The sequence below is a fragment of the Microtus oregoni genome, unplaced genomic scaffold, assembly GCF_018167655.1.
Source record: "Microtus oregoni isolate MIOR12 unplaced genomic scaffold, Mior012 000032F_ref0000030, whole genome shotgun sequence".
NCBI lineage: Eukaryota > Metazoa > Chordata > Mammalia > Rodentia > Cricetidae > Microtus > Microtus oregoni.
Window position 1 is genome coordinate 22057462 of NW_024543091.1, and position 24820 is coordinate 22082281.

Genomic DNA, 24820 nt, shown 5'->3' on the forward strand with positions numbered 1-24820 from the left:
CAGAGGCTGAGGACTTGCTTAGGGTGCCAGAGGCCCTGCTTTTGTACAGTGGGAAAATAAGGATGGCAAAACCTCCAGAATTGTCCAAGGAAAAAACACTACAGAGGGCCGGGTAGATGGCTCAACAGGTAAAGGAGCTTGCTGCCACACGTGATAACCTGAGATCAGTCCCTGGGACCCATTTTGTGGGTCCTCTGACCTCCACACTCATACCATGGCACAAATAAGTGTAATTTAAAAATTAAAGCATTACACTAAACTCTTAAGACACCTAGAACCTGAAGATACCCCTATTAGTTTCCACTGGTATGTTCCGAAGCACCTAGTTGTCCAGGGGGGGATCTGTCAGTGGTATATCCCAGAAGCCCCCAGTTGTCCAGGGGGTATCTGTCAGTGGTATATCCCAGAAGCCCCCAGTTGTCCAGGGGGTATCTGTCAGAGGTATATTCCAGAAGCCCCCAGTTGTCCAGAAGGTATTTGTCAGTTCCTGGCTCTAAGCACCCTCTGCCCTGGTTGGCATCTGGGAACCTCAGACAGGGACTGAGCAGCGCTCACACACTTCCCACTCAGTGCAGATGGTCGGTATTTGCACTGCAACTCCCACATAATCCTGCCCCTTAGCCCCAATTTCTCTCTTCACTGCAGGTACGTGACCTGTGTAGCAGCCACTCCACAGGTGTGAGTCACCGAAGCAAAGGCTGGACAGACAGGGAAGGAGTACTGAAGTCAGGTAATTTTAGCAGCATCTTTATTGCAACCAAGAACCTGGGATAAAACGTAGCGAAACTAATGCTTCACATCACACGATTAAAAGCCCTGGGGCTGGAAATGAGGAGACCCATATGCTTACTGGAGAGAGACATGCAGATCATGTACACGTCAGCGCTGAGACAGCAGGCACTTTATGCGCTAAAATTAAAGATTCCCCCCATTTCAACTTTGCTGAAAACAACATAAATTTGTATTAGGGTTACTTAAAACCAAACATATAGACAAAGTCCCTGTGTCGGCAAGGGAGTTCTGGAACAGCTGCCGAGAGCTCAGCACCTTCCTTGCACAAGCAGTCAGCAGGGCCGACTGGAGAGGAGGGGCAGGGCTGGGAAGGGCGCAGCTGGGGATGTTTCCAGTTCCCTCTCATCTGCTGGGAGAGGACACTCTCACATTACATAGTTTAGACCAGGCTGAGGCTCTTGTCTAACATCAAGTAGCTCAAGATGGGCTCCTGGGCCTGAGCAAGCACTCTGTGTCCTTATCTCCCAGGACACCAACGAAGACATTTAGTATAACGATTTCAGTTAACTTCAGAATGTTACACTCATCAGAAGTTCTGCTTTAATAAGCATGCCTAGCATTAAAACAGATTAAATGAACCATTTTTTATGTGGTTCCCTTTAAAGTGTTTCAGAGGAATATATTAATAAATACTTTTTAAAAAGCCCTGCCTTTCTTAAATATTACATAACTACCACGAGGCAGGCGCAGACGGAGGCTGCTCCTGTGTATTAGCCGACTGTGGGGTCTCAGGTGAACAGTCTTTTCCTCTAGCAAACAAGAACACTGGGCTATGTTAAAGATTTGTTCCAGTGGGAAAATTTATGATTCTGTAACAATGCAAGCTCTGACTGGAGTCATCTCACCTGCAGAGAGAACCATGTGGTAAAGGCAGAAAACACCTGAACAAAAGCACACACACCTCCCTCCATGGCTCACGGCTTTAAAGGGTCAGACGTGTGTCATGACTGTACCTTCCTGTGTGAGGTTTTGTGAGAGTCAGAAATGGGAAAAGCCATTATCTCCCAAATAAAGAGTTACTTGTTCCTGCTTCTCCAAGAAGAGGTCCACAATTATCACAGATGACAGTTTTCTTGACTACTGTTTTGAGTTCATTTTTTTTTTCTTTTCCCCTGAGACAGGGTTTCTCTGTTTAACAGTCCCGAAACTCACTCTGCAGATCAGGCTGGCCTTGAACTCACAAAGATCTGCCTGCCTCTGCCTCCTGAGAACTGAGATTAAAGGTGTGTACCACCACCACCTGGGGCCTGTTTTGGGTTCTTAACAATCATCCGATGTAAAAGTCACCTTTTCTCTGACTCCAATTTTGTTCCTTACAGAACAGTTCCTTAAAGCCGTCTACAGTGACCCGACCAGAAGCACCGGGAAGCCTGTTTTGTTAGAAGTGCACGCTCTTAGTCTCTTCCCAAACTGAGGGAGCTCGTGCCTCTGTGAGCTCAGGGTCCTGGATGAACCTTCCCGGCCTGCTGCTCTAACTGCTGAGGGGCACTACCTGCTGCTCCAGTGCACTGCAGGCACTCACTCCATACAAGCCTGGGAAACTCCACTTAGATGTGCAGTGAGTGCTCTCTGGCTCCCATCAAACTTCTAGTTTCACGGACTCTTGCCTTTCTCGTTGACATCCACAGTCAGAGGACAGACAGTTTTAGCGTGGCTTCCGATTGCTCCACTAACTGATGTAACACCGCTGTAGACAAGCAAACCCAGCCAAGCCACTTTTGTGCAAGTGAGCAAAGCACTTTCCTCTCAGAGAAGTAGAATAACGTTTAAATGACATGGTTATAAATGCAAGAAGAAGCTAGGATAGGTGGAATTCTCGAAGGTTTGTTTGCATAAAATAAGAGATGTCTCATTGTAAAGCAAACTTAAGGGTGAGAGATTTCAAAAGGACGACTGAGAGCTACTTTATGTCACTCCTCTTTAGAATGTAAGAAGCAGCACTTGAGGCTAGCTGGTCCAGCGAATACCACCCTCAACAGCCAAGACAGATACTTAGGTGATGAGGGAAATACTTTGTTAGGGAAGGAAAGTTACCCAAATCAGTTTAATTTAACTTTGAAAAATATAAACAAATTTTGGCACGAGAAAACGTCATAAGCATTAAAGTCAAAATAGATAAGACAATAAGAAAAACTGTGGACTCTATCATACAGCATAAATACACAGCCAGCAGATATCACCCTCCCTTCCCCCCACCTCTGATCACCCATGACTGCTACCACCCTCACTAATGCCAACTGCTCTTGGGAAGGGACCTGCTGTGGCAGGGAGAAGGAAACACAGCAAGTTTTCTGAAGTGACTTTTAAATCACTGTAACTTCCTAAACACTGGAGTTTGTGATTAAAAAAGGGTCAAACCCACAGGAGCCTGGCTCCAATGGGACTCATCCAATACTGGAAGGCCCTAAAGAGCAGACACCAACCTTAAAAACCTTAATGTGTTCCCTTCAGTTAAGCAGGAAGGCTAAGCCAGGAGGATGTCATGGCCAAGTAAAAAACTGCTGATAGGCTTTCAACACTGAGAGCGCCATAGTTTGTCAGGGATTAGCTTACAGCAAAGAAGTGGTCTGGAAACTTTTTATTTTAAACTAGTGATATCTAAATTACATTCAGATAAAAAAGTTAGCTGGGTTGTGGTGGTGCATTCCTTTAATCCCAGCACTCAGAGGCAGAGGCAGGTGGGTTTCAGAATTCGAGACCAGCCTAGTCTACAGAATGAGTTCCAGGACAGCCAGGGCTACAAAGACAAACTCTGTCTTGAAAAATGAAAAAACAAACAAAAGTTAAGGTTTAGATCTATAAGGTTTCTCAAGTTGAAAGGAAAAATAACAGTTGGAATTATAAAAGTACTCCTCCGAATGCTGACCCTGTAGCTGCGCTGGCAAAGCCTGACTTCCTAGTTTTGGTTCCCAGACACGCAGGGAGCTTACATTTACCCAGGTTTTCTAGTGAATATTTCTGCTGAACTATTTTACTCAGTTCTTAAGCAGAGCCTGGCTGCCTCCTTTCCCCGTCACTCCCTGCACCAGGGTCTCCCCACTCCCTGTAATCTTTCTACCTCCTGAAAACTCTGGAACAGTTTAGTAAAGGAAAGGCCAAATGAAAATGGGCACCATTACATTCTAAGAATACAAATGAATACATACATTTTCTGTTCCTTAAAGGAGAAAAACTTGCCTGCTAATTTTCAAGCTCTCAAATAATTTGATTAAAATTTTTTGTCTGTAATTGTCAACATCTTGAGACTTGTGTAAACTCATGCTACATTGCCTTTATGTAAAAGGAAACCCCACTCCATCGTATCATCAAAGAAAAAGGAGAATTATTTATACTAGATGCTGTTTAAATTGGTTAAAAACTTGTCAGAGCCCAAGTAAGTATCTTTAGGAGGCCACTAAGTTATCCTTGAAAAATCATTAATGATTGGGAAAGTCATAAGCTTAATAGTAATTAGTTCATGACATGCTGGATACACCCGAGTGACGAAGCATAAGCTATTCAATTAGACAGAAGTGCTATCGATCCATAACTAGTCAGATCCTGGAACTGAATCAAACCAATCACTACTATCGTATTTTAACAAACCCAGAAGTATACTGTGAAATCCACTAATTAAGTCCAAGAGGCTTACACTGCTAGTAAAAGTGAAAATAGGCTAGTGTGAATATGTGGCTCTGACGCCTTGCTTCTTTCAGTATCCTCGTGGTACTGCTGAAGACTCTCTTGGAAATACGTCATTCGTTCTGTGTGGATGGGTAAGGTGTTAGATTACTATCCATTAACTGCAGATTTCTGCATGGCACCAAATTTACTTTTAGAAGTAGATCTTACGTTGTGGGTACCAAAGTTGGATCATCAGTCTGGCTTTTCCACTGACTGACCCTCCTCGTGAGGTGTGACAGTGCACACCCGCGTTCTACAGTCACTTTATATCACTTTCAGAGCAGCAATGCGTGATCCGAGGTTCTCCTGAAGGTAGTGCAACAGGTGCAGTTCATAATGTTCTCCAGACTCAGGGACTCTGATGCTGTGCCTCTCCTGAGGGTAGATCTTCACAACAAAGAGCAGAGGCAAGAAGACAAAGTTTAGTGATACTCCTCTTTCCAAAACTTTCTAGACACAGTAATTTATATACTGCTTTTTGAGACTGGATCTCATGTAGCCCAGGCTGAACTAAAGCTCATCATGTAGTCAGGGATAACCAACCACAAACTCCAGATATTCCTGTCTCTAGCGCTCATGTGCTAGGATGCTTTCCAGAGATTTCTAGTTGGATCATCAATATGGAACACAGTCTCTCTGAGGTTTTATATCAATACATATTATGCCACGGCTCTTCTTAACAGCCTTTATGCACCTACCCATAAGGCTTCAGGAGGATTCTTCAGTGGTTCACTGCCTGAGTGTGGTCTGCAGGTTTCAAATGCCACACAAGGTCTAAACTATCTTCAACCCAGCATATGAGAGGTGGATGCAGGAGGATCATGAAACTAAGGCCAGCCTGACCCTACATAGTGAAATCTTGTCTCAAAAACAAACAAACAAAAAACTACGTTAAAAAAATCTGTAGATAGCTAGGTGTTGGTGGTGCATGCCTTTAATTCCAGCACTCGGGAGGCAGAGTTCAAGGCCAGGCTGGTCTACAAAGCTAGTTCTAGGACTGCTAAGGCTGTTTGGAAAAAACAAAAACCAAAAAAAAAAGGGAAAAAAAGTCTGTAGACACCACTGGCTTTGAATGTGCCCATTCACTGAACTTAAGTGGAGGAATCTTAGCGGGGTGTGAGATAAGGCATTATCCTGGGAGCTATAGTTGTCTCTATCACACAGATGCAGAAAAAAAGAAACACGCCACTTTCATTTAAGTGGTATAAAAACCAGAATTTTATAAACTAGAACCCTGGGGTAGACATCTTTGTAACCCTTACGCTACCTGCTGTTTAAACTCCACCTCAGCTGCACACTACTATAGTGTAGGACTATAAAAATACGGGCGTGGGGCTTATCCCTAGATTTCTAGCACTAGCTTCTAGGCAGAAGCAGGTGGATATTAGTAAACTCAAGGTCATTGGTGTCTACATAATGAGTTCCAGGTCAAGCGGGGAAACAGGGTGAGATCATATTGCAAAAAAACCCAACCAACTTAATAATCCCAAAACCAATGAAAACAAAAACATGATACAATAAAGAGTTAATATCTGTATTTTCCAGGTATCAATTCGAGGGTAAAAAGATCCATTTGATGTACTAGGTCAGGTATCAATGGATTACATTTTTTTCAGATTTATTTTTTGTGTATGAATGTTTGTCTGTGTATGTATGTGCACCATGCATATACCTGGTGTTTGAGATCAGAGGGCAGGCAGCATAAGACCCCTTAGGACACTGGTTCTCACCCTTCCTAATGCTGCGGTCCTTTGATATACAGTTCCTCATGTTGTGGTGATCCAAACCATAAAATTATTTTCGTTGCTACTTCATAACTGTAGTTTTGCTACGGTTATAAATTGTAATGTAAATATCTGATATGCAGGAATGTTGAGAACTGCTGCCCTAGAACTGGAGTTACAGGTGGTTGTGGGCCATCAGTAGATGCTGAGAACAGAACTCAGGTCCTCTGGAAAACAAGTGCTCTAAACCCTGAGTCATGTCTTCAGTCCAAGGAATAATAGATTTTAATGCGACAGAGCATGGAAATGTCATAAATATGGGTTTAGTTTTCCACAAAAGCTAGCTGGAGGGCTAACTCATTCCTCCTACTTCTTAACACATACTTAGTGAGGCCCAATTTTCTTCATATACTTAAATTTAAAATCTCTCTCTCTGTGTGCGTGTGTGTATGTACCACATGTGTGGAGCCCCATGGAGGCCAGAAGGTGTCAGATCCCTTGCAGCTGGAGTAACAGGCACGTGCGAGCTGTCTCACATGGATTCTGGGAAGAAAACTAAGGTCCTTCCTAAACCACTGAACCATCTGTTCAGCCTCTTTTCATATACTTTAGTCATAACAACGCAACACATTAGACTCAATGCAGAAATGTAGTAACAAAAATAAAATAACAGCATTTTTCTCTGTGAGTTGTTTTGGAATTATTTTCCCCCCAAGATAAATGCAATTTGTGTTAACATATAGTAATTTATTATTGTTCCTTTAAAATAGATATTTGTCTCTGTTTTAATTCTCTATGAGGTTCTGCCTGCATGTGTCACCATGCTCACCACCACTGCAGACATAACCTACAAAAACAAGGCTTTGCGCTATGTAAAGGACTTCTGAGATCAAAATGCTTGAAAACTGCTACTATAGACAAATGTGTCACAGTTTAACAGGGCAGAAATGTCAACTGAAACATCAAAAGAAAAGGAAAGGTTATAATTTCTCACGAACATACAATCTTAAAGAACAAGAGGAATCAAGTGGCATGCGCGTGTGTGCGCGTGCACACACACACACACACACATAAAAACACATTTGTTCTGGGGAGATTTCATGTAGCCTAGCCTCTAACTTGCTATGTAGTACTGTGTTCCTGAACCTCCTGACTCTACCTTCCAGGACATGGGCTCATAGACACTATACCTGTCTAAAAGCAGATTCTCCTAAAACCTTCTCAAAAAATAATTTTAATTTAATAAAAAAATGTGTTTAACAGCTTTAGGTGACCTGGAACTAACTATGTAGACCAGGTTGGCCTCAAACTCATAGAGATCTGCCTGCCTCTGCCTCCCAAGCGCTGGGATTAAAGGTTAGGCCACCATCGCCTGGCCACTCAAAAATCTTTATTCGTTTATTTATTTTGCACAAAGGAGCTATGAAGGAGGGTAACCCATTAGTTTTTATTCACATGACAATGTAAAAAAATGAACACTAAATGATCTCGAAATCATAGCTTAAAAAAATTTATCTTTTATGTGCATGTGTGTGTGTGTGTCTAAGTGTATGTATATGCAGCATTTGTACACAAGAGTTCATGGAGACCAGTAGAAGGTGTCAGATCTCCTGGAGCTGCAGTTACAGGCAGCTGTGAGTCACCTGATGTGTCATCTCTCCAGGCCCACAATCAAGTCTTTGAAACCCTCTTGTAACAACGAGGTCATGTAATATTTTCTCACCCATGAAATGGGAAAACGGAAGCAAAGAAAGGCAGTGAGAGGGTTGGTTCAGCAGCCATTTCCAGGCCTACAGGCTGAACAAACACAGACAAATAAGCCATTTAACTGGACAGGCCCATGTTTCAGTCAGCCTTCAGGAGAATCTTAATTTTTATCAACTAAAGTCTGGTAACTATGCTTATTACTGTAGTGTTCTTGGGCAGAGTGCAAACATAGCTATAAACTTAGCCTCAGTCCTCATTTTGTTAGATTCCAGGGTAATCTTTCACTGTTCACCACCACAATGAATTTGAAAATGTGAACAACCCACCTGTAAGTCATACGGTTTTCCAGCCCTCACTAAAAAACTCAGCAATATACTGGTGTGTGCAAAATGAACATTCTCATCCAAGAATCCGTGTAAGAGGAGTAAGCGATTTGGTCTGGAGGAAAAAAATATTGGAAGATTAGTCAAGACAGAAGAAGAGCATTAGGGCTGACCACTTAGCTCCTTTAAACTGACGACAGTTAATGCTACTGTACTGTCAGGTTGAGGACTCATTGTTTTCAACATTAACTCTGTATTACAGCAATCAGATGCCACATGTAATGAAAAGCATCTTTAGTTTCTTATGAATATGTACTGCATGTTCCTAGAACACCTTTGTGTGAAGACCCTGTTGCTGACAGACTTCCTTCTACTTTGACACAATTATGAACTTAATTTCCTTCAGTGTAAGTAACTGCCTCAAATACTATTTATAAAGATAAATAAATAACCATAAATACATAAAAATTCTTCTCCCAGTACAGTATCTGAAATAGCTTTTAATCTGGTTCTGAGTGACATCCATCCCACTCAAGCAGTTTAGCAGTTAGTGATAGAACATTTGTCTACACAATGGTTTGGGCTCAATCCCCAGTACTGAGGAGGTGGAAAAAGGAACTTTTTAGTATTTTTAAAATATTAGTCTTAGTTTAATTTTCAGTATTTAGTTTTTATCATCATTCTTAAAGCTTTTAAAACACCATTTAAAATCGCCAACCTTCATTTTAAACCATGAACTTACTCTGAGGGGAACTTCTCCGCTTGCATGGCCACAGATCCTAAGTAATAACCCTGTTCATTCTGGTCAGGGTGACCCATATAACGTTCCGTGTATCCTGTATCATAGAAGATCCACAGAGTGACTGGGGCCCCAGCAATAGCAACCTGCATATGACAACACAGACGTCAGCTGTGTCCCAGAAAAGAGTGCTAGCAGACAGAACTTACAACGGCAAATGTATAAGCTAAAATTATCTTTGCAAGGCTTTAGTCCTAACTACTGGACACACATTTCAGGACACGCAGAAACCTGAAATCAGGTGCCAAGGTCACAAATCTGATACTCTGTGAGTCAGTAAGCTTCATGTGCCACAGGCACAACCAACACTAACCCCTAAATCTGGGACAGCTGAAATATAAACTGAGTCTCTTTATTCAAAGCAGATACTGAACAAAAGTAAGAGGACCTCTGTGAAAACTATCCCCACTGGAAATAGGTGTGACAACTGCCAACTTCATTTTTAAAAAAGCACCTACTGTTTCATGTTTTCCCCTTCCTTTGAGCCTTTCCTTCTTTTTTTTTCAATTTAGAGTTTAAAACAATTGCCTCATTTAAGGCTCCTATATAGTTTTATATTTAGATATTCTAATTAAATTTATTTTTTTTAAAAGATAGTGTTTCTTTATGTATCCCAGGCAGGACCCAAGCTGGCAATCCTATTTCTCTGTCCCAGGTCCTAGGACTAAAAGTGTGTGCTACCATGTCTCGCTATTTTGTTTCTAAAGATTACTTCTCATAAACAGGGCATGGAGGTGCACACCTATAAGTCCAGCACACAGAAGGTAGAGACAGGAGGATCAGAAGTTCAAGACCATCTTCAGCCACACCAGAAAAGCCAGCTTGAGAGCACACACAAACCCCCAAAACAAATGATAAAAAATTGCTCTTTGTAAAATAAAATCATATTACTGATATAAAAATTACTACTTTTAGCCAGGTGGTGGTGGCGCACGCCTTTAATCCCAGCACTCGGGAGGCAGAGGCAGGCAGATCTCTGTGAGTTCGAGGCCAGCCTGGTCTATAAGAGCTAGTTCCAAGACAACCAGGGCTATTACACAGAGAAACTCTGCCTTGAAAAACAAACAAACAAAACAAAAAATTACTACTCTTAAGCAGGGCATGGTGCACACCATTAGTCCCAGCACTGGGGAGGCAGAAGCAGAAGCAGGTGGATCTCTGTGAGTTTAAGGCCGCCTGGTTTACAAAGTGAGTTCCAGGACAACCAGGGCTATTACACAGAGAAACCCTACCTTGACAACGGGGAAAAAAAAAAAACGTACTGCTCCTAATTCAAATTTTCATTACCTTTTTTCTTGTTTACACTTAGCTATTTAGTTGTCTGAGTGTGTGGTCATGTATATGAAGTCAGAGTTTGTTCTTCCACTGTGTCGGGGCACTGAACTCAGTTCATTAGGCTTGGTGCAGGTAGTTTACCTGCTGAGCCACCTCACTAGACCCTTTCTTCCTTTTTTGAACATTAAATAAATTATAGCTTTATTTATTTGTATGTGCACAAGTATGTGTAAATTTATGTGGGTGCACATGAGGGATGTCATGGCTGTAGAGGTCAGAGGACAACTTTTAGGAGGTTCTCTCTTTCCACTTCTTGAGTCCTGGGGATCAAACTCAGGTTGTCAGGCTTAGTGGCAGGTTTACCTGCAGAGACATCTCATTTATCCATTCATCCCTGTTTTCTTAGTAACTATCATCTTTATATATATTCTTTATAATGTATTTTTTTATATTTTACTTTATTAAGTATACAGTGCTCTGCCTGCATATGTCCCTTCAGGCCAGAAGAGGGCACCATATCTCATTACAGATGGTTGTGAGCCACCATGTGGTTGCTGGGAATTGAACTCGGGACCTTTGAAAGTGCAGCCAGTGATCTTAACCTCTGAGCCATCTCTCCAGCCCCTAATGTATAATTTTTTATAATAATATAATGTTCTAAGAATTCCAAGAATTATAAGCATGTAAAGGTTCAGTTCACTCAGTGATCTGGGTCTGTAGCTTGGTGGTAGAGCATGTGCCTCAGCATGCAAGAGGCCCTAGGTACAAACCTCACTGTCAAATAAATAAAATTCAGTTCAGTCAACATTCTTTTTTTTTTTTTAAGTGCTGGAGACCAGCCCAGGGTCCTGTACTGAACACAGATCTATTGAGGATTTACTCGTGCTAAGCAGTGCTAGCTGTTAGGAATATACCAAAGTATCGGGCAAAGACGTAGTTTAGTAATTAAACAAGCAATTGCAATCCAGAAAGTATATGTGTGCTTTACTAATCATAACTATCAATCTTTGGCATAAATAAGTAGTTATAAACTGGTGATCAAGCTGACAATTGTTTTTTTGTTGTTGTTGTTTTTTCGAGACAGGGTTTCTCTGTGGCTTTGGAGCCTGTCCTGGAACTAGCTCTGTAGACCAGGCTGGTCTCGAACTCACAGAGATCCGCCTGCCTCTGCCTCCCGAGTGCTGGGATTAAAGGCGTGAGCCACCATCACCCGGCCTGACAATTGTTTTAAATCTGTGTTAACACTAAAGATACATTTCCCATGTTGTAAAACACATAAACCCAACATTCTACAATACTGACAACACCTGACCCTTCAGAAAAATGATTTTAATGTGCCTTCAATTAACAGAGAATTCTGGCCAATTACAAAAACAAATACAATAGTAGCCACATACCCTGAAGATATCTGATCTCTGCATCAGTGCCATCAAGGAGAGGTAGCCTCCATAGGACCAGCCGTGAATGCCCACACGATCCAAGTCAATGAAGTCATACTGAGACGCTAGGTACTGGAGTCCTTCCACTTGATCATCAATTTCTATTTGACCCTGTCAAACACGGGGAAACAGCTCACTGGCTCTGATGCACACCAGTCTTAGAGAACTCTTTAAACCTGCTCTATGTTTTTAACTAAAAACTCCTGGAGGGTTTCCTTTCTCAGATTAGAGTTTATTAACAACTGATATTCTATTTTCCCTCAAGAAATTAAAAAAAAAAAAGCATTTATAGTTAAGAACCTGCTGCCCTGTGAAGAGTTTAGTTTCCATAGTCATGGAGTTCTTTCCTGCCCATGCTGTCCCTAGCTGCAGGGTGTCTCCCACTCCATTTGTTCTGTTGTCTGCTAAGAGGCCAGCAACTTCCTTGTAACAAGCCTTCCTCTATCCAAAGACAAAAATTCAGCCCCTTTAAGAGATTGATGAAATTTACTTCTCCTTTTAGCACTTAGTGAAGTAAAGCAAAGGGCATTACCCCTGAAGCCTGACCTTCCTTTCTCCCAGCACACTTCTAGCAAAGCTCTAGACGTCCTCATTCCTACCAGTACCACCCAAGGTGTCACTGGGCCTGCCAGCGCAGTCTCACCTCACTGAGCCAAACCAAAAAGTAAATCAAAAAAAAAAAAAAAAAAAAAAACTTACATGAGAATACAACATAAGGTCAAAGAACTGGCTGTGGGAGACCATCCCATTTCTTACTCAGCATGTCCAACACACTGGCAGCCACAGGGACTGCCTTACTGTGCAAAAGGAACATCGGACTGTCATCATTTCCCACAGCCGCAGAAAGGACCGGGGGCATCTCTAAAAGGTAGCACTTAAAGCTTCCTGCAGAGAGAAAGAGGCTTGTCACAAGGAGGAAACTACCCAGTTGTTTCCCTCTTCACAGAGGACAGAACAAACCTCAGGCATTCCTGAGGAGTATATATATGGGACTGCCTATGGCCAAGGTCAAAGTCCAGACTGGACAGGGCATTCTAACAGAAGTGGCTCTACCTCAGCTCCTGGGAGGCAGACAGGTAGACAGGAGTGAGCCTACTGTAAGGCAAACCTTTCATCCCACTGCTCAATTCTAACACATTCTTCCTCACTCTGTCACTCAGGTCCTCCCCCAACTCGAATAAAGTGTAAGAAAATGAAAACATCTGGAGAAGAAGGTGTTCTATGCTCACACACCATTTTATATTTAAAGGCGCCTTCAAATTTAAGCCCTCGGTGACAGGATCCTCTGTTGTCTATCACCACAACCACATAACCTAGGGAGGCCAGGGTGTTCAGGCGGAAATACTTGACTCCTTTAAATCGATTGTTCACCAGCTGCACCTGGAGAAGAAACAGCTTCAGTGATCTTATGTAGCAGCATATAAACCGTGAGACAGAAAGACTGCAGAAGTCAGAAGGCTGAATGTACTTACTATTATCTTGCCTTTAAAATGTAGTGTGAAGTGATACAATTTGAAGTTTACTCAAGTCTTTGCATGTCTATGCTGTTCCACGCTTAGTTTCACTCTCAAACCTTCACAGCAAATACCAGACTTCACTCTAGCGCAGACACTTAAGTTTTAAAAAATTTCTTTAATGATTTACATAACTTATTTTATGTGCATTGGTGTGAAGGTGTCAGATCTTGTGGAATTGCATTTTCAGACAGTTGTGAGCTGCCATGTGGGTGCTGGGAATTGAACCCGGGTCCTCCGGAAGAGCAATCAGTGCTCTTAACTGCTGAACCATATCTCCAGCCTGATACTTAAGTTTTAAGTAAGGGAAGAGAGTTAATCTACCCCAAGGAGAAAGTTGCTGAATTATATACTCTGAAGAGTTTTGCCATTCAAGTAACAGTGAAAAGGACAATTAAAAACATCTTCCCTCCCTACCTGTCTCTTCTGGAGTTGCTGCTGAGTGACAGTGGAAATATGTAGCTTATTATCTATCTATCTATCTATCTATCTATCTATCTATCTATCTATCTATCTATTGAGACAGGGTTTCTCTGTGTAACAGCTCTGGATGTCCTGGAACTATCTCTGGTGACCAAGCTGGCCTCGAACTCATAGAGATCCATCTGTCTCTGCCTCTCCAGTGCTGGGATTAAAGGCGTGCACCACCACTGCCTGACAAGATGTAGTCTTTAATAAACACTGCGATAAGCACAGTTACCTTTTTCCTGTTAGACAAATTAGTGTGAAACTATCATTTTTAAATTACTTTATTACCCTAGAGATTACACTTCAAACTGACCAAGAACATAAATGCATCTTGGTGTTTTATTAGAAATGGAGTTTTATCTAATGAAAAGACAGTTCAATCACATGCAGTATGTTCATGTTTCAATCAGCTCAGGGCACTCATAAAATGGCAGTCCCATGGGATCGTGACGGAGCCGAGACGCTCCTGTCACCTAATGCCAGCACAGCTGGCATGACATGGTACATTACTCCTGTGTTTGGGGTAATGTTATATAAACAACTACTGCACTGCTAGTGTTATGAAAGAGAGCGCATGCACTGAACAATGGCTAGGTTACTGGTGTATGTGTCTGTGTGTGTATTTGGCAAATGTGGGGGTTGAACCTAGGGCCCTGCACATGATAGGCAATTACCACTGAGCTGCATCCTCAGGTCCCTTTTTACTTTTTAAGAGAGAGTATCACTAAGCTGTCATGGCTGGACTTGAATTCACTTAGTAGGTGAGTCCGGTTTTGGAACTTTCAATCCTCCTGCCTCTGTCCCCTATCTCCCCCAAAGCTGGGATTACGGGTATGCACCATCAGGCCCAGTTTATATTATATTTTAATCTCTGTTTGACATATCCTCCTGCTAAAGATAATGAAAAGAGTTTAGGGACAGGTAGTGGTGGCACACGCCTTTAATCCCAGCACTTGGGAGATAGAGGCAGGCAGATCTCTGTGAGTTCGAGGCTATCCTGGTCTATAAATCAAGTTCCAGGCCAGCCAGAGCTACACATTGAGATCAAGTTCCAGGTCCGCCAGAGTCACACATTGAGACCCTATCTCAAAAAAATAAAAAAAGAAAGGAAGGAAGGAAGGAAGGAAGGAAGGAAAAGGGGATAAAGAAATGGTTCAGGGGGCTGGAGAGATGGCTCAGAGGTTAAGAGCACTGACTGTTCTTCCAAAGGTCCTGAGTTCAATTCCTACCAACCATATGGTGGCTCACAACCATCTGTAATGGGGTCTGGTGCCCTCTTCTGGCTTGCAGACATACATGGAAGGAATGCTGTATACATAATAAATAAATATTTAAAAAAAAAAAGAAATGGTTCAGTGAGTAAAAATCCTGCTGTGCCAGATCTGAGTCTACCTCTCTCCTCCCACTGTGAGCTAAGCCCCTCCTACACCAACAATATCAAGGGGTTCTTCCTCCACGACCTTGTTTATTGTTCCTTCTGCCTGGGAAGGAGGCTTAACAGGTTTAATTTCTTTTCAATGTGTTTAAGATAGGACCTATTGCTAACTACTATTTTGGAAATGAATGAATACAAATGTAAGTTACCAGAGATTTCGCTGCAGACATCAGAGGCATGAACATGGTGCACAGACATATATGTAGATAAAAATATTCATAAATATAAAATAAAAATCACCTAAAACACACACACACAGAGAGTTTCTATACTCACCTGAGGACCACCATATATGAAGAGTACAGTGGGGTATTTCTTCCCAGGTTGTAGGTCATGAGGCTTATACAACATCCCATACAGTGTAAATCCAGTAGTACTTTCAAAAGAAAAAATTTCTGGAGGGGTATAGTCAGGGAGAGGACCTGTGGGTAGCAACAGAGCCTGTAAAGAAGTTCTCAGAGGCGCCTGCAATCTGAAGTCAAAGAAGCAAGTATCTAAACTCAACTCTCCTCCCAACAATTACTATCCCTCTCTCAGGTTATCAGTTTATTGCTTATCTAACAGGTATTTTTAAAACAAAATGAATGAACATCCATTGTCTTTTTCAGATTCAGACACTGAATTTTGAGTAACCTTTGGAGCCTAGGAGGTGTTTATATGCAGAACTAAACAAATATCCAGTGCTTGGTTCAGTCTTCACTTATTGGTAGTTAAAGCACACACCTACCTGATCAGCAACTTTTCAAAAAGTCGGGGGGGGGGGGGTGATAGGGAACAAAAATCCTATGTTTAACTTAGTCAATTTAGTCTGCTTATAGCAGGTGCTCAACACACACTTGTTTCCTTTTTTTTCTTTTTGGTTTTTCGAGACAGAGTTTCTCTGTGTAGCCCTGGCTCTCCTGGAACTCCCTCTGTAGACCAGGCTGGCCTTGAACTCACAGAGATCTGCCTGCCTCTTCCTGCCAAGTGCTGGGATTAAAGGCGTGCGCCACCACCTCCCCTCAATGCCTGTGCACAGTGAAGTCCCCATGAGAGGTTATTACCATATTGGCAATTGTGCTCCCTGACTTTAAAATATGCACAAATGCTTTGGTCTACAATAGTTTAAATTTTTAAAAAAATCCATCCTTCCTATCTATCTATCTATCTATCTATCTATCTATCTATCTATCTATTTTTGAAACAGGGTATCTCTACATAGCCCTGGCTGTCCCGGAACTTGAGTTGTAGATCAAGTTGGCCTTGACCTCACAGAGATCCACCCGCCTTGGTCTCCTGGGTGCTAAGATTAAGATTAAAGGGGTGCACTACCACATCTAGTTTATTATTATTATTGTTAGTGTGTGTGCTGCAATATGATGTGTGTGTGTGAAGGTGCAAGCGTTCAAGATCCTATCTACGCCTGTGCACACTTACGTGACAGCAAAAGAAAGACATCAGTGTCCTCCCTCTACCTTATGGCCTCGAAACACTCCCTGCATCAGAAGCTTGCACTTCTGCGAGGCTGACTGGACATCAAGCCCCTGGGATCCATCTCTGTCCTCTCCAGCTTTGAGTGAGTTACAGGCTCACAATTCTACCTGGCTTTTATGTGGGTGCTCATGATCTGAACTTAGGACTTCATAGTAGGACAACAAGCACTCTTATCCACTAAGCCATCTCCCCAAACCCAAATTAATGCTTTGATCTCTTAGTCAAGTGTAAGGAGTGAAAACATTTAACATAGAAGTAGATTTGAAGACAAAGTGAGTTAAAAGACACTTAAAAAAATTTATTCTTTATATTTAAGAAATTGTAGGGCAGGGGCTGGAGAGATGGCTTGGTAGTTAAAAGCACTAACTGTTCTTCCAGAGGACTTGGGTTCAATTCCCAACAACCACACTGCAGCTCATAGCTGTCCCTAACTCCAAGATCTAACAACCACACACAGACATACATGCAGGCAAAATATCAATGCAAATGAATAGAAGTAAATAAACTATAAAAAGAGAAGGAAGGAAGGAAGGAAGGAAGGGAGGGAAAGGAAGAAGGAAGAAAGAAATTGTAGGGGCTGGAAAGGGGGTTTAACGGATAAAAGCACTTGCTGCTCTTTTAGAGGACTCAAGTTTAGTTCTCAGCATCCATACCAGGTACCACAATTGCTTGTAACTCTAGCTCCAAGGGATCCAAAGCCCTCTCTAGTCTCTATGACATACATGTGGCATATATACCTACATACATGTGGCATGCACAAGCGCATGTGCGCATACACGCACACACACAAAACTCACATAAATAAAATTTTCAAAAAGATAGTGATAGGTGATCTTGTCAGCTGAAAAACCGAACCCCTGGGCGTGTCTGTGAGGGGTTTCTAGATTAGGTTAGTTGAGGAAGACTGACTGTAAATGTGGGTGGCATTTTTAGGCTGGGGTCCCTAACAGAGTGCAAAGGAGAAAGGGAGTTGAGCAGCAGACCCTGTCTCTTTCCTTTTTGCCTGGACACAATGTGAATCTCCTGGAGCTCCTGCCACCACTTCATTTCAGGCTCTACTTTATATTGTAAGACAAAACGAACCTTTTCTTTGGTTTTCCAAGACATGGTTTCTCTGTGTTACTTTGGAACCTGTCCTGAAACTCACTCTGTAGACCAGGTTGACCTTGAACTCACAGAGATCCTGCTTCTGCCTGAGATAAGGAACCTTTGGCATAAGATGCTCTTGTCAGGGATTTTGTCAGAGCAATTTACAAAGTAACTAATACAGAAAGCAAGAGTTAAAAAAAGACCACATGGTAGCTCATGCCTGAAACACTAGCATTTGAGAGGCCAAGGTAGGAGGACTGTTGAGTTCAAGGATAGTTTGGGTTCCATAGAAAGGTCAAGCCTGGGCTACAAAATGAGAGTCTGGGACAGCAGTCCTCTTTGCTCACACAGTGAGCAAGTGTGCTGGCCACTACTAAGATGGCTACTGCAAAGACTTCGGAACTTAGAGAAAGCAACCAACTAGTTATTCCCTAAAGGGTCAACCTCGCTGCTCAAAGTGTCTTACTAAGTTCAGAATATATTATCTCAATCTGCTATTTTTAAAAAATATTTATTTATTTATTATGTAGACAATATTCTGTCTGTATGTATGCCTGCAGGCCAGAAGAGGGCACCAGACCCCTTTACAGATGGTTGTGAGCCACCATGTGGTTGCTGGGAATTGAACTCAGGACCCTTAGAAGAGCAGGCAATGCTCTTAACCTCTGAGCCATCTCTCCAGCCCCCTCAATCTGCTTTTTAAAAAGGTTTTCTAGACATGTTCCTGCTTAGAGAAGAGGAAACCCAGCTCATTCAGCAATTTACAGAACGGGAAATGAGGTTCACCTGAAGCTCAGCAGCTCAGGGATAGGCAGGGCTGAGCAATTGGAAGACAGCCCAAGAGACATGGACACAAGACCCCAGCACAGTGCACTCTGCTACCAATCTTAGTTAAGCCTAGGTTCAGGGGTAAGGGATACCTGCTGAATCCAAAATGGTGGCCCAAAATTCCTTTGTTTTACGAACTGGGTCATCTTCAGGACTTGAGAGTTTGTAGAGGGAAACGCAGTGCGGGTTCTTCTGGTTGCTGTACTTACTTATAAAGAAGTCACAATGCTAGAGAAAAGAGAGACAACAACAGCTTTCCATGGGAAAGGCAAGGAAGGCTACCATGATCATACACACCAGTGCTACAGCAATGGGAGTTTGACAACTCAGGCAAACATGTTGGGGAATATTATTTTAACGCGTGTGACTTTTGTTTATGCTGCATTTGTTTAACTCTGTGAAGCTCTGATTCTATGCCTGTCTAAAACATCTGATGGTCTAATAAAGAGCTGAATGGCCGGCCAATAGCGAGGCAGGAGCAAGGACAGGTGGGACTAGCAGGCATAGAGTATAAATAGAAGGAGAAATGAGGAAGAGGGCAAGCAATGAGGAAGAGGAGGTCAGGGGCAACCACCTAGCCAGCAACGGAATAAGAGTGAAAGTAAGATATACAGAAGTAAGAAAATGAAAAAGACCAGAGGCAAAAGGTGGTCAGGATAATTTAAGAAAAGCTGGCAAGAAACAAGCCAAGCTAAGGCCAAGCATTCATAAGTAAGAATAAAGTCTCTGTATGTGATTTACTTGGGAGCTGGGTGGTAAGCCCCCTCAAAGCCAAAAGAGTAAAACGTCACACAACACAAACACACAGTGCTTTTCCTAGACAAGGCTTCTGTGGGCCAATGTCACCAATTTTCACATTACTCAAAGGGAATTTGTATGACAATTTCTATGACAGGATCCCTCCCAACTGGGACACAGTACCTGACTGAGGCAGCAGGAATGTGAGTAGCCTCGATCAGTCAGCCTCACCACTTCGCCAGGGTTTGTGTAACTGGTCACATACAGGTGATGTTCCAAAGGAGAGTCTTTGGTGCCTTCAAAGTACACCAGCTTTCTGACTTCATCAACCCAGATCTGCCAAATCACAGCACAAATCAGCACTAGTGCAGTGTTGACAAGGCCAGCAACACACAGAGTTCCCCTCATACACAATCACCTGATGCCCCTGACTTGGGCTTGTTTGGTCTTTATTTTGCTACTGATAACAATGAGATTGGTTTTGTTTATGGCTAAAAGTTGATCTTGTCCAAAAGGTAAAAGGCCAAATTACACACGATTGGGATAGTGTCCTGATCAGACTGCATTGTGCACTTTCCTTAAAGTAAGAGAATTATTTTCTTATAGTAATTCCTCAGGGAAAAAGATCCTACATCGCACCTCATTTGCCTATTTGGAAGAGATTAACTTTATTTCTCTCCTGCAGCCAGTGCAATGTTAGCTTGGTACTTTTTTAGATCTTTTGTACAAATTTGCAAAAGCATTTTTATCTATCAGATTGAAAAATAACTGGAATCAACCAGCTTCAGCAACAGTGTAGTTTATAAATAAGCAAGGATAAGATTTATTTTAAGCACTGATACTGGATGCAATCCAGTGTCCCCAGTCCTAGATAAGATCTTACTATCTAGAACTGAACTCACTCATTACAGTAATCTAAATAAATTGTTTTCTTTCATTGTTACTTTAAAAATAATTTACTAGTCTACTGAAAATTTACTAGAATTCAAAATGTTTTATGAAGATAAAGGTTCTAAAAGTATTATAAATATCTCTCACACACACACCTTTCACTGTTAACTTTTTACAGTAGATTCATCCATTCCTAATTTAACACAATTGCTCTGGAAAACAAACCTTCAGGAATCCCCATAGGTATGTGCTATCTCTCCAGAAAGCCAGCTGGTTTTCCTGCAGAAGCAGCGGAGAATCAGGCATTTCTACACTGTCTTCACTCCCATCTGTAAGCCTCTTTTCTTTGTGCTGTGTAAGTACTTATATTCAATAGGATTAAAGTCTCCAGGGATGCTGGACAGATTGCTGGGTCCTACCACCAGTTTCTGAGGAGGACTGGGTCTAGCTGAACCTGAATTTCTGGCATAGTTCTAAGCAATTGGCTTGTTCCATCCCTGATCTGGGACCACACTGAGGAAGAGTTGCACGAGCTCAAGCCTGAAAGCTGTACTCAGCTGCTGCTGTGAAGTCTGAGGGCAACAGAGTGACTTGTAAAAGCTGAGGTGACAAAGGCAACACAAATACAAAAAAACAAAGCAAATATACAGAAAAATAGAGGAAGAATTTGAGAGAAACAAACATACCACAAAAATTAGCATGACTCGAAAAACTCATGCCCACAGGGGCGAACAGGAGAGTCATTTAGGTTGCCCAAGTAAGGGACCTTCTGCTTATGTGATTTTGGGATTTATGCCAGTATCTAGTAGCTCTTAACTCCAACAACTACAATTCAAGGAATTACAAAAAATTTGTTTTGTTTTGTGTCTATGTCGGCCTGTATCTGTGTATGCAAGTGTGCCACAACATGCATGTGGCAAATAAATGACCACATGAGGAAGCCACATCTCTCCTACTGTGTGGGTTCTAAATATGCAACTTGGGCTGTGAGACTTGGAGGTCTTTACCTGCTGAGACATCTCAATGGCTAAGGAAACTTACCCTGAATGTGGTTTTTGTTATTACAACCTAGAATTCCACAATGAGATTTCTTTTCTCAGGTATTTAGCAGGAGCACCTCAGGCCCAGCCAGAGGTAAAACAAACAAACAAATCAAACAGTATTTGGATATATAACCAGATGGCTATTTAAGGCCCTAATGAGCTCAGACTTACAAGGTCGCCTACAGCAAGACTTTATTTTAATGCTTAGTTTTAACGATCCAGGCTGTAGGTACTCTGGGCCTGTGCTGAGGTAGCACATAATGGTGGAAGTGTCTTATCCACACTAGTCTGAGGATTTTACAAAAAAAAAAAAAAAAAAAAAAGTGGGACCAGAATCTTCTTGTATGTGTTGTTTGTGAAGTATGCATGTGTCCATGTGAGTGTTCACAAGTGTAAGCATGTATGCTCTCTGTGTATGTGTATGTCAGGCAGTTAGAGGTGGTGCTGGCAGGTAAGGGAGGGCCAAGCTTAGGTCCTGTGCTTACACAGCAGTCACTTCCCAGACTGAGCATCTCCTCAGCTCCTTGTTCTCTATTTCATTTTTTTTAAAAGATTTATTTATATTTATATACATTGGTGTATTGCCTGCTTGTGTGTCTGTGTGAAGGTGACCTCAGGTCCTCTGGAGCTGGAGTTACAGACAGTTGTGAGCTGCCATGTGGGTGCTGGGAATTGAACCCAGGTCTTTTGGAAGAATAGCCAGTGCTCTTAACCCCTGAGCCATCTCTCCAGTCCCTCTATTTCATTTTTTAAAAATATAGCCACTGAATTGTCTGAGCCAGAAAGGGGGAGAGGGATGTCTAGAGATCAGACAAAACCAAATGCAAACAAAGGAAAGGCACTAGTGAGAGGCTAGTGAAGGTCTTCTGTTCAAGGCCTGCCTGCTACAGAGTGAAGCTGAAAGCCAACCTGGGCAACTTAGGAAGAAAGAGCCAGTCACAAAATAAAATAGAAAAGTAGCTGGTCTATGGCTTAACACTAGAGCACTCGCCCAGCATTTCAGGTGGAGTCCAGTCCATAGTACTGACGGAAAGCCATGCTCTTCCCTGTTAACCTAGGCTCAAAAAGCTTAAATCTGTGAGACAAGATAAAAACAGGTAAATGAAAGAAAATTTCTACTTCAAGAAGGCTAATGGGCTGGAGAGATGGCTCAGAGGTTAAGAGCACTGACTGCTCTTCCAGAAGTCCTGAGTTCAATTCCCAGCAACCACATGGTGGCTCACAACCATCTGTAATGAGAGAAGGCATACATGCAGGAAGAACCCTGTATACATAATTAATAAATAAGTCTTAAAAAAAAAGAATGCTAAATATAATTTCCGATGTAAAAACATCAACAGCCTATCATGCCTAAAACATAAATTTCAGGTTATACGCTAACTCACAAATTTTCAAAGTCCTAAGCAAACAAACTACTTCCTTACTAAAGAGCAGTAAGATTATTTGAAAATGGTGATCTTAGGCTGGAGCAATGGCTCAATGGCTAAGGGTACTGGCTGTTCTCCCATAAGACTTGGTTTCAGTTCTCAGCAGTCATACGGGGCTCACAACTGTCCACAATGCCAGTTGTAGGGGATCTGACACCGTTTTCTGGCTTCCACAGGCACCAGGCATGCATATAGTGCACAGACATACATGCAGGCAAAACACACAATACACAAAAATAATATGATAATTGAAAATGGCAGGTGTCCTGGTCTTGTAGACCAGGCTGGCCTTGAACTCAGAGAGATCAGCCTGCCTCCGCCTCCCAAGTGCTGGGATTAAAGGTGTGCACCACTACCACCCGGCCTAGAAAATGGCAGTCTTTTGTAACTGGAATGCATCTTATTTTAAAGTAATAAAATAGGTGAATTTTATGATTTAAAATAAGATTTTTAAAAATTTATTTTAATTTTCTTAAAAGACAGGGTCTTACGATATAGCCTTGAGTAGCCTGAAACTTGCTAGGTAGACCAGGCTGGCCTCAACCTGCCTCTGCCTCCCAAATGCTGGAAGTTAAGGTGTGTATCACTACATTCTGATTGAACTAAGATTTTTCCTTCGTAACAACTTGTATCCTTCTATGCCCTAACTTAATATTGTAAAATACTGGAGTCATACATACATACATACATACATACACTGTATTATTCATTTTTTCTGTAGTGTATGCACAAGGCAGAGGCTAACCAAACATATCAGTAGAATAAAGAAACATACATTAGATCCGTGCCGGCCAAGAACTTCCCATTCACCACTGGTAATTGCTATTTCTTCTTTGATAGGACACTTGAAATCACCTGTAGATAAATACAACCAAAATTCAGTACTTTATCCAAACCATAAGCAAATGAAACAATGTAGAAAAGTTTTGCAAACTGTCTTTTACAAAAAGCTGCAATAAAACAAAAGTAAAAACATCAATGTTAGAGCCGGGCGGTGGTGGCGCACGCCTATAATCCCAGCACTCGGGAGGCAGAGGCAGGCGGATCTCTGTGAGTTCGAGGCCAGCCTGGTCTACAAAGGGAGTTCCAGGACAGGCTCCAAAGCTACAGAGAAACCCTGTCTCGAAAAACCAAAAAAAAAAAAAAAAAAAAAAAAAAAATCAATATTAGGTATGAGGTAATGTAAATGTTTTGGAACTAGTTAAAGACAATAATTGATAATATTATATTAAATGGTATTGAGTTATTTCAAATGGTTACTAAAAATTACAGATAAAATATCCACCTAGGCTTGGTGGTGCACGCCTTTAATCCCAGCACTCGGGAGGCAGAGGCAGGTGGACCTCTGTGAGTTTGAAGCCAGCCGGGTTCAAGAACAGTTAGGGCTAACCAGAGAAACCTTATCTTGAAAAAGGAAGCAAACAAAATAAACCAAACAAACGAACAAAAAGAGTTTCACATTAAAGCTATGAAGGGGAGGATAAGGAGAAAGAAAAAAACAAACATAATTACAAAGTGAAAAAAAAGAAATCCCTGAGATGGAGCAATTATAAAAAAAAAAAAAAAAAAGAAAGAAAGAGAAAGAAAAAAATAGGGCCAAGCAGGACAGAGCCCTCCTTCTGAGGCTGATGTTAATGGAGTAATAACAGATTTAAGATACCTTATTGTGGCCAGGCGGTGGTGGCGCACACCTATAATCCCAGCACTCGTGGAGCAGAGACAGGTGGATTTCTGTGAGTTAAAGGCCAGCCTGGTCTACGAGAGCAAGTTCCAGGACAGGCTCGAAAACTACAGAGAAACCCTGTCTCGAAAAGCAAACAAACAAACAAAAGATACCTTATTGTTTCAAAGTATTATTTTAGTTCTTTGTTCTTTCTTAGTTCTTTGTTCTTTCTTCATCTATGAGTGAACTTACTCCTGAGCAGCAAAGGAACTAGTAAAACAGTTTTAAGTTCAGGGCTAAATTAAGCTGAAGCTCATGGAAAGAAATTCTGTTTTATAAGACCTCTATCTTTAAAGAAAAGTTCATAGTCATAATTAGTGTTTACTTGGTTGATTTCAAGATGTAGCTCACTGCTCTTCAAATCCCAGTAATTAAAAAGCCTTTCAGAAAAACTGAAAAATCCAAAGGACTTGAATAGGTATTTCTTTCAACAAGATATACAAATGGCCAATATGTATATGGAAAGTAA

The 24820-nt window shown here is 41.8% G+C and overlaps 1 protein-coding gene across 5 annotated transcripts in view; it reads right to left on the reverse strand.

Annotated features, from left to right (window-relative positions):
* Window positions 1–731: 731 nt before the first annotated feature.
* Window positions 732–24820, reverse strand: part of Dpp8 (dipeptidyl peptidase 8) — a 53812-nt gene continuing 29723 nt past the window's right edge. For all 5 annotated transcript variants that reach the window (XM_041679356.1, XM_041679357.1, XM_041679358.1 and 2 more), the window contains 9 exons: window positions 23404–23483; window positions 19451–19603; window positions 18622–18757; window positions 15416–15561; window positions 12956–13102; window positions 11681–11833; window positions 8952–9094; window positions 8213–8324; window positions 732–4842 (listed from right to left, as the gene is read on the reverse strand). In XM_041679356.1, coding sequence (XP_041535290.1) covers window positions 4720–4842; window positions 8213–8324; window positions 8952–9094; window positions 11681–11833; window positions 12956–13102; window positions 15416–15561; window positions 18622–18757; window positions 19451–19603; window positions 23404–23483 — 1193 coding nt within the window. In that variant the 3' untranslated portion in view covers window positions 732–4719. The remainder of the gene's footprint in view (window positions 4843–8212; window positions 8325–8951; window positions 9095–11680; window positions 11834–12955; window positions 13103–15415; window positions 15562–18621; window positions 18758–19450; window positions 19604–23403; window positions 23484–24820) is intronic.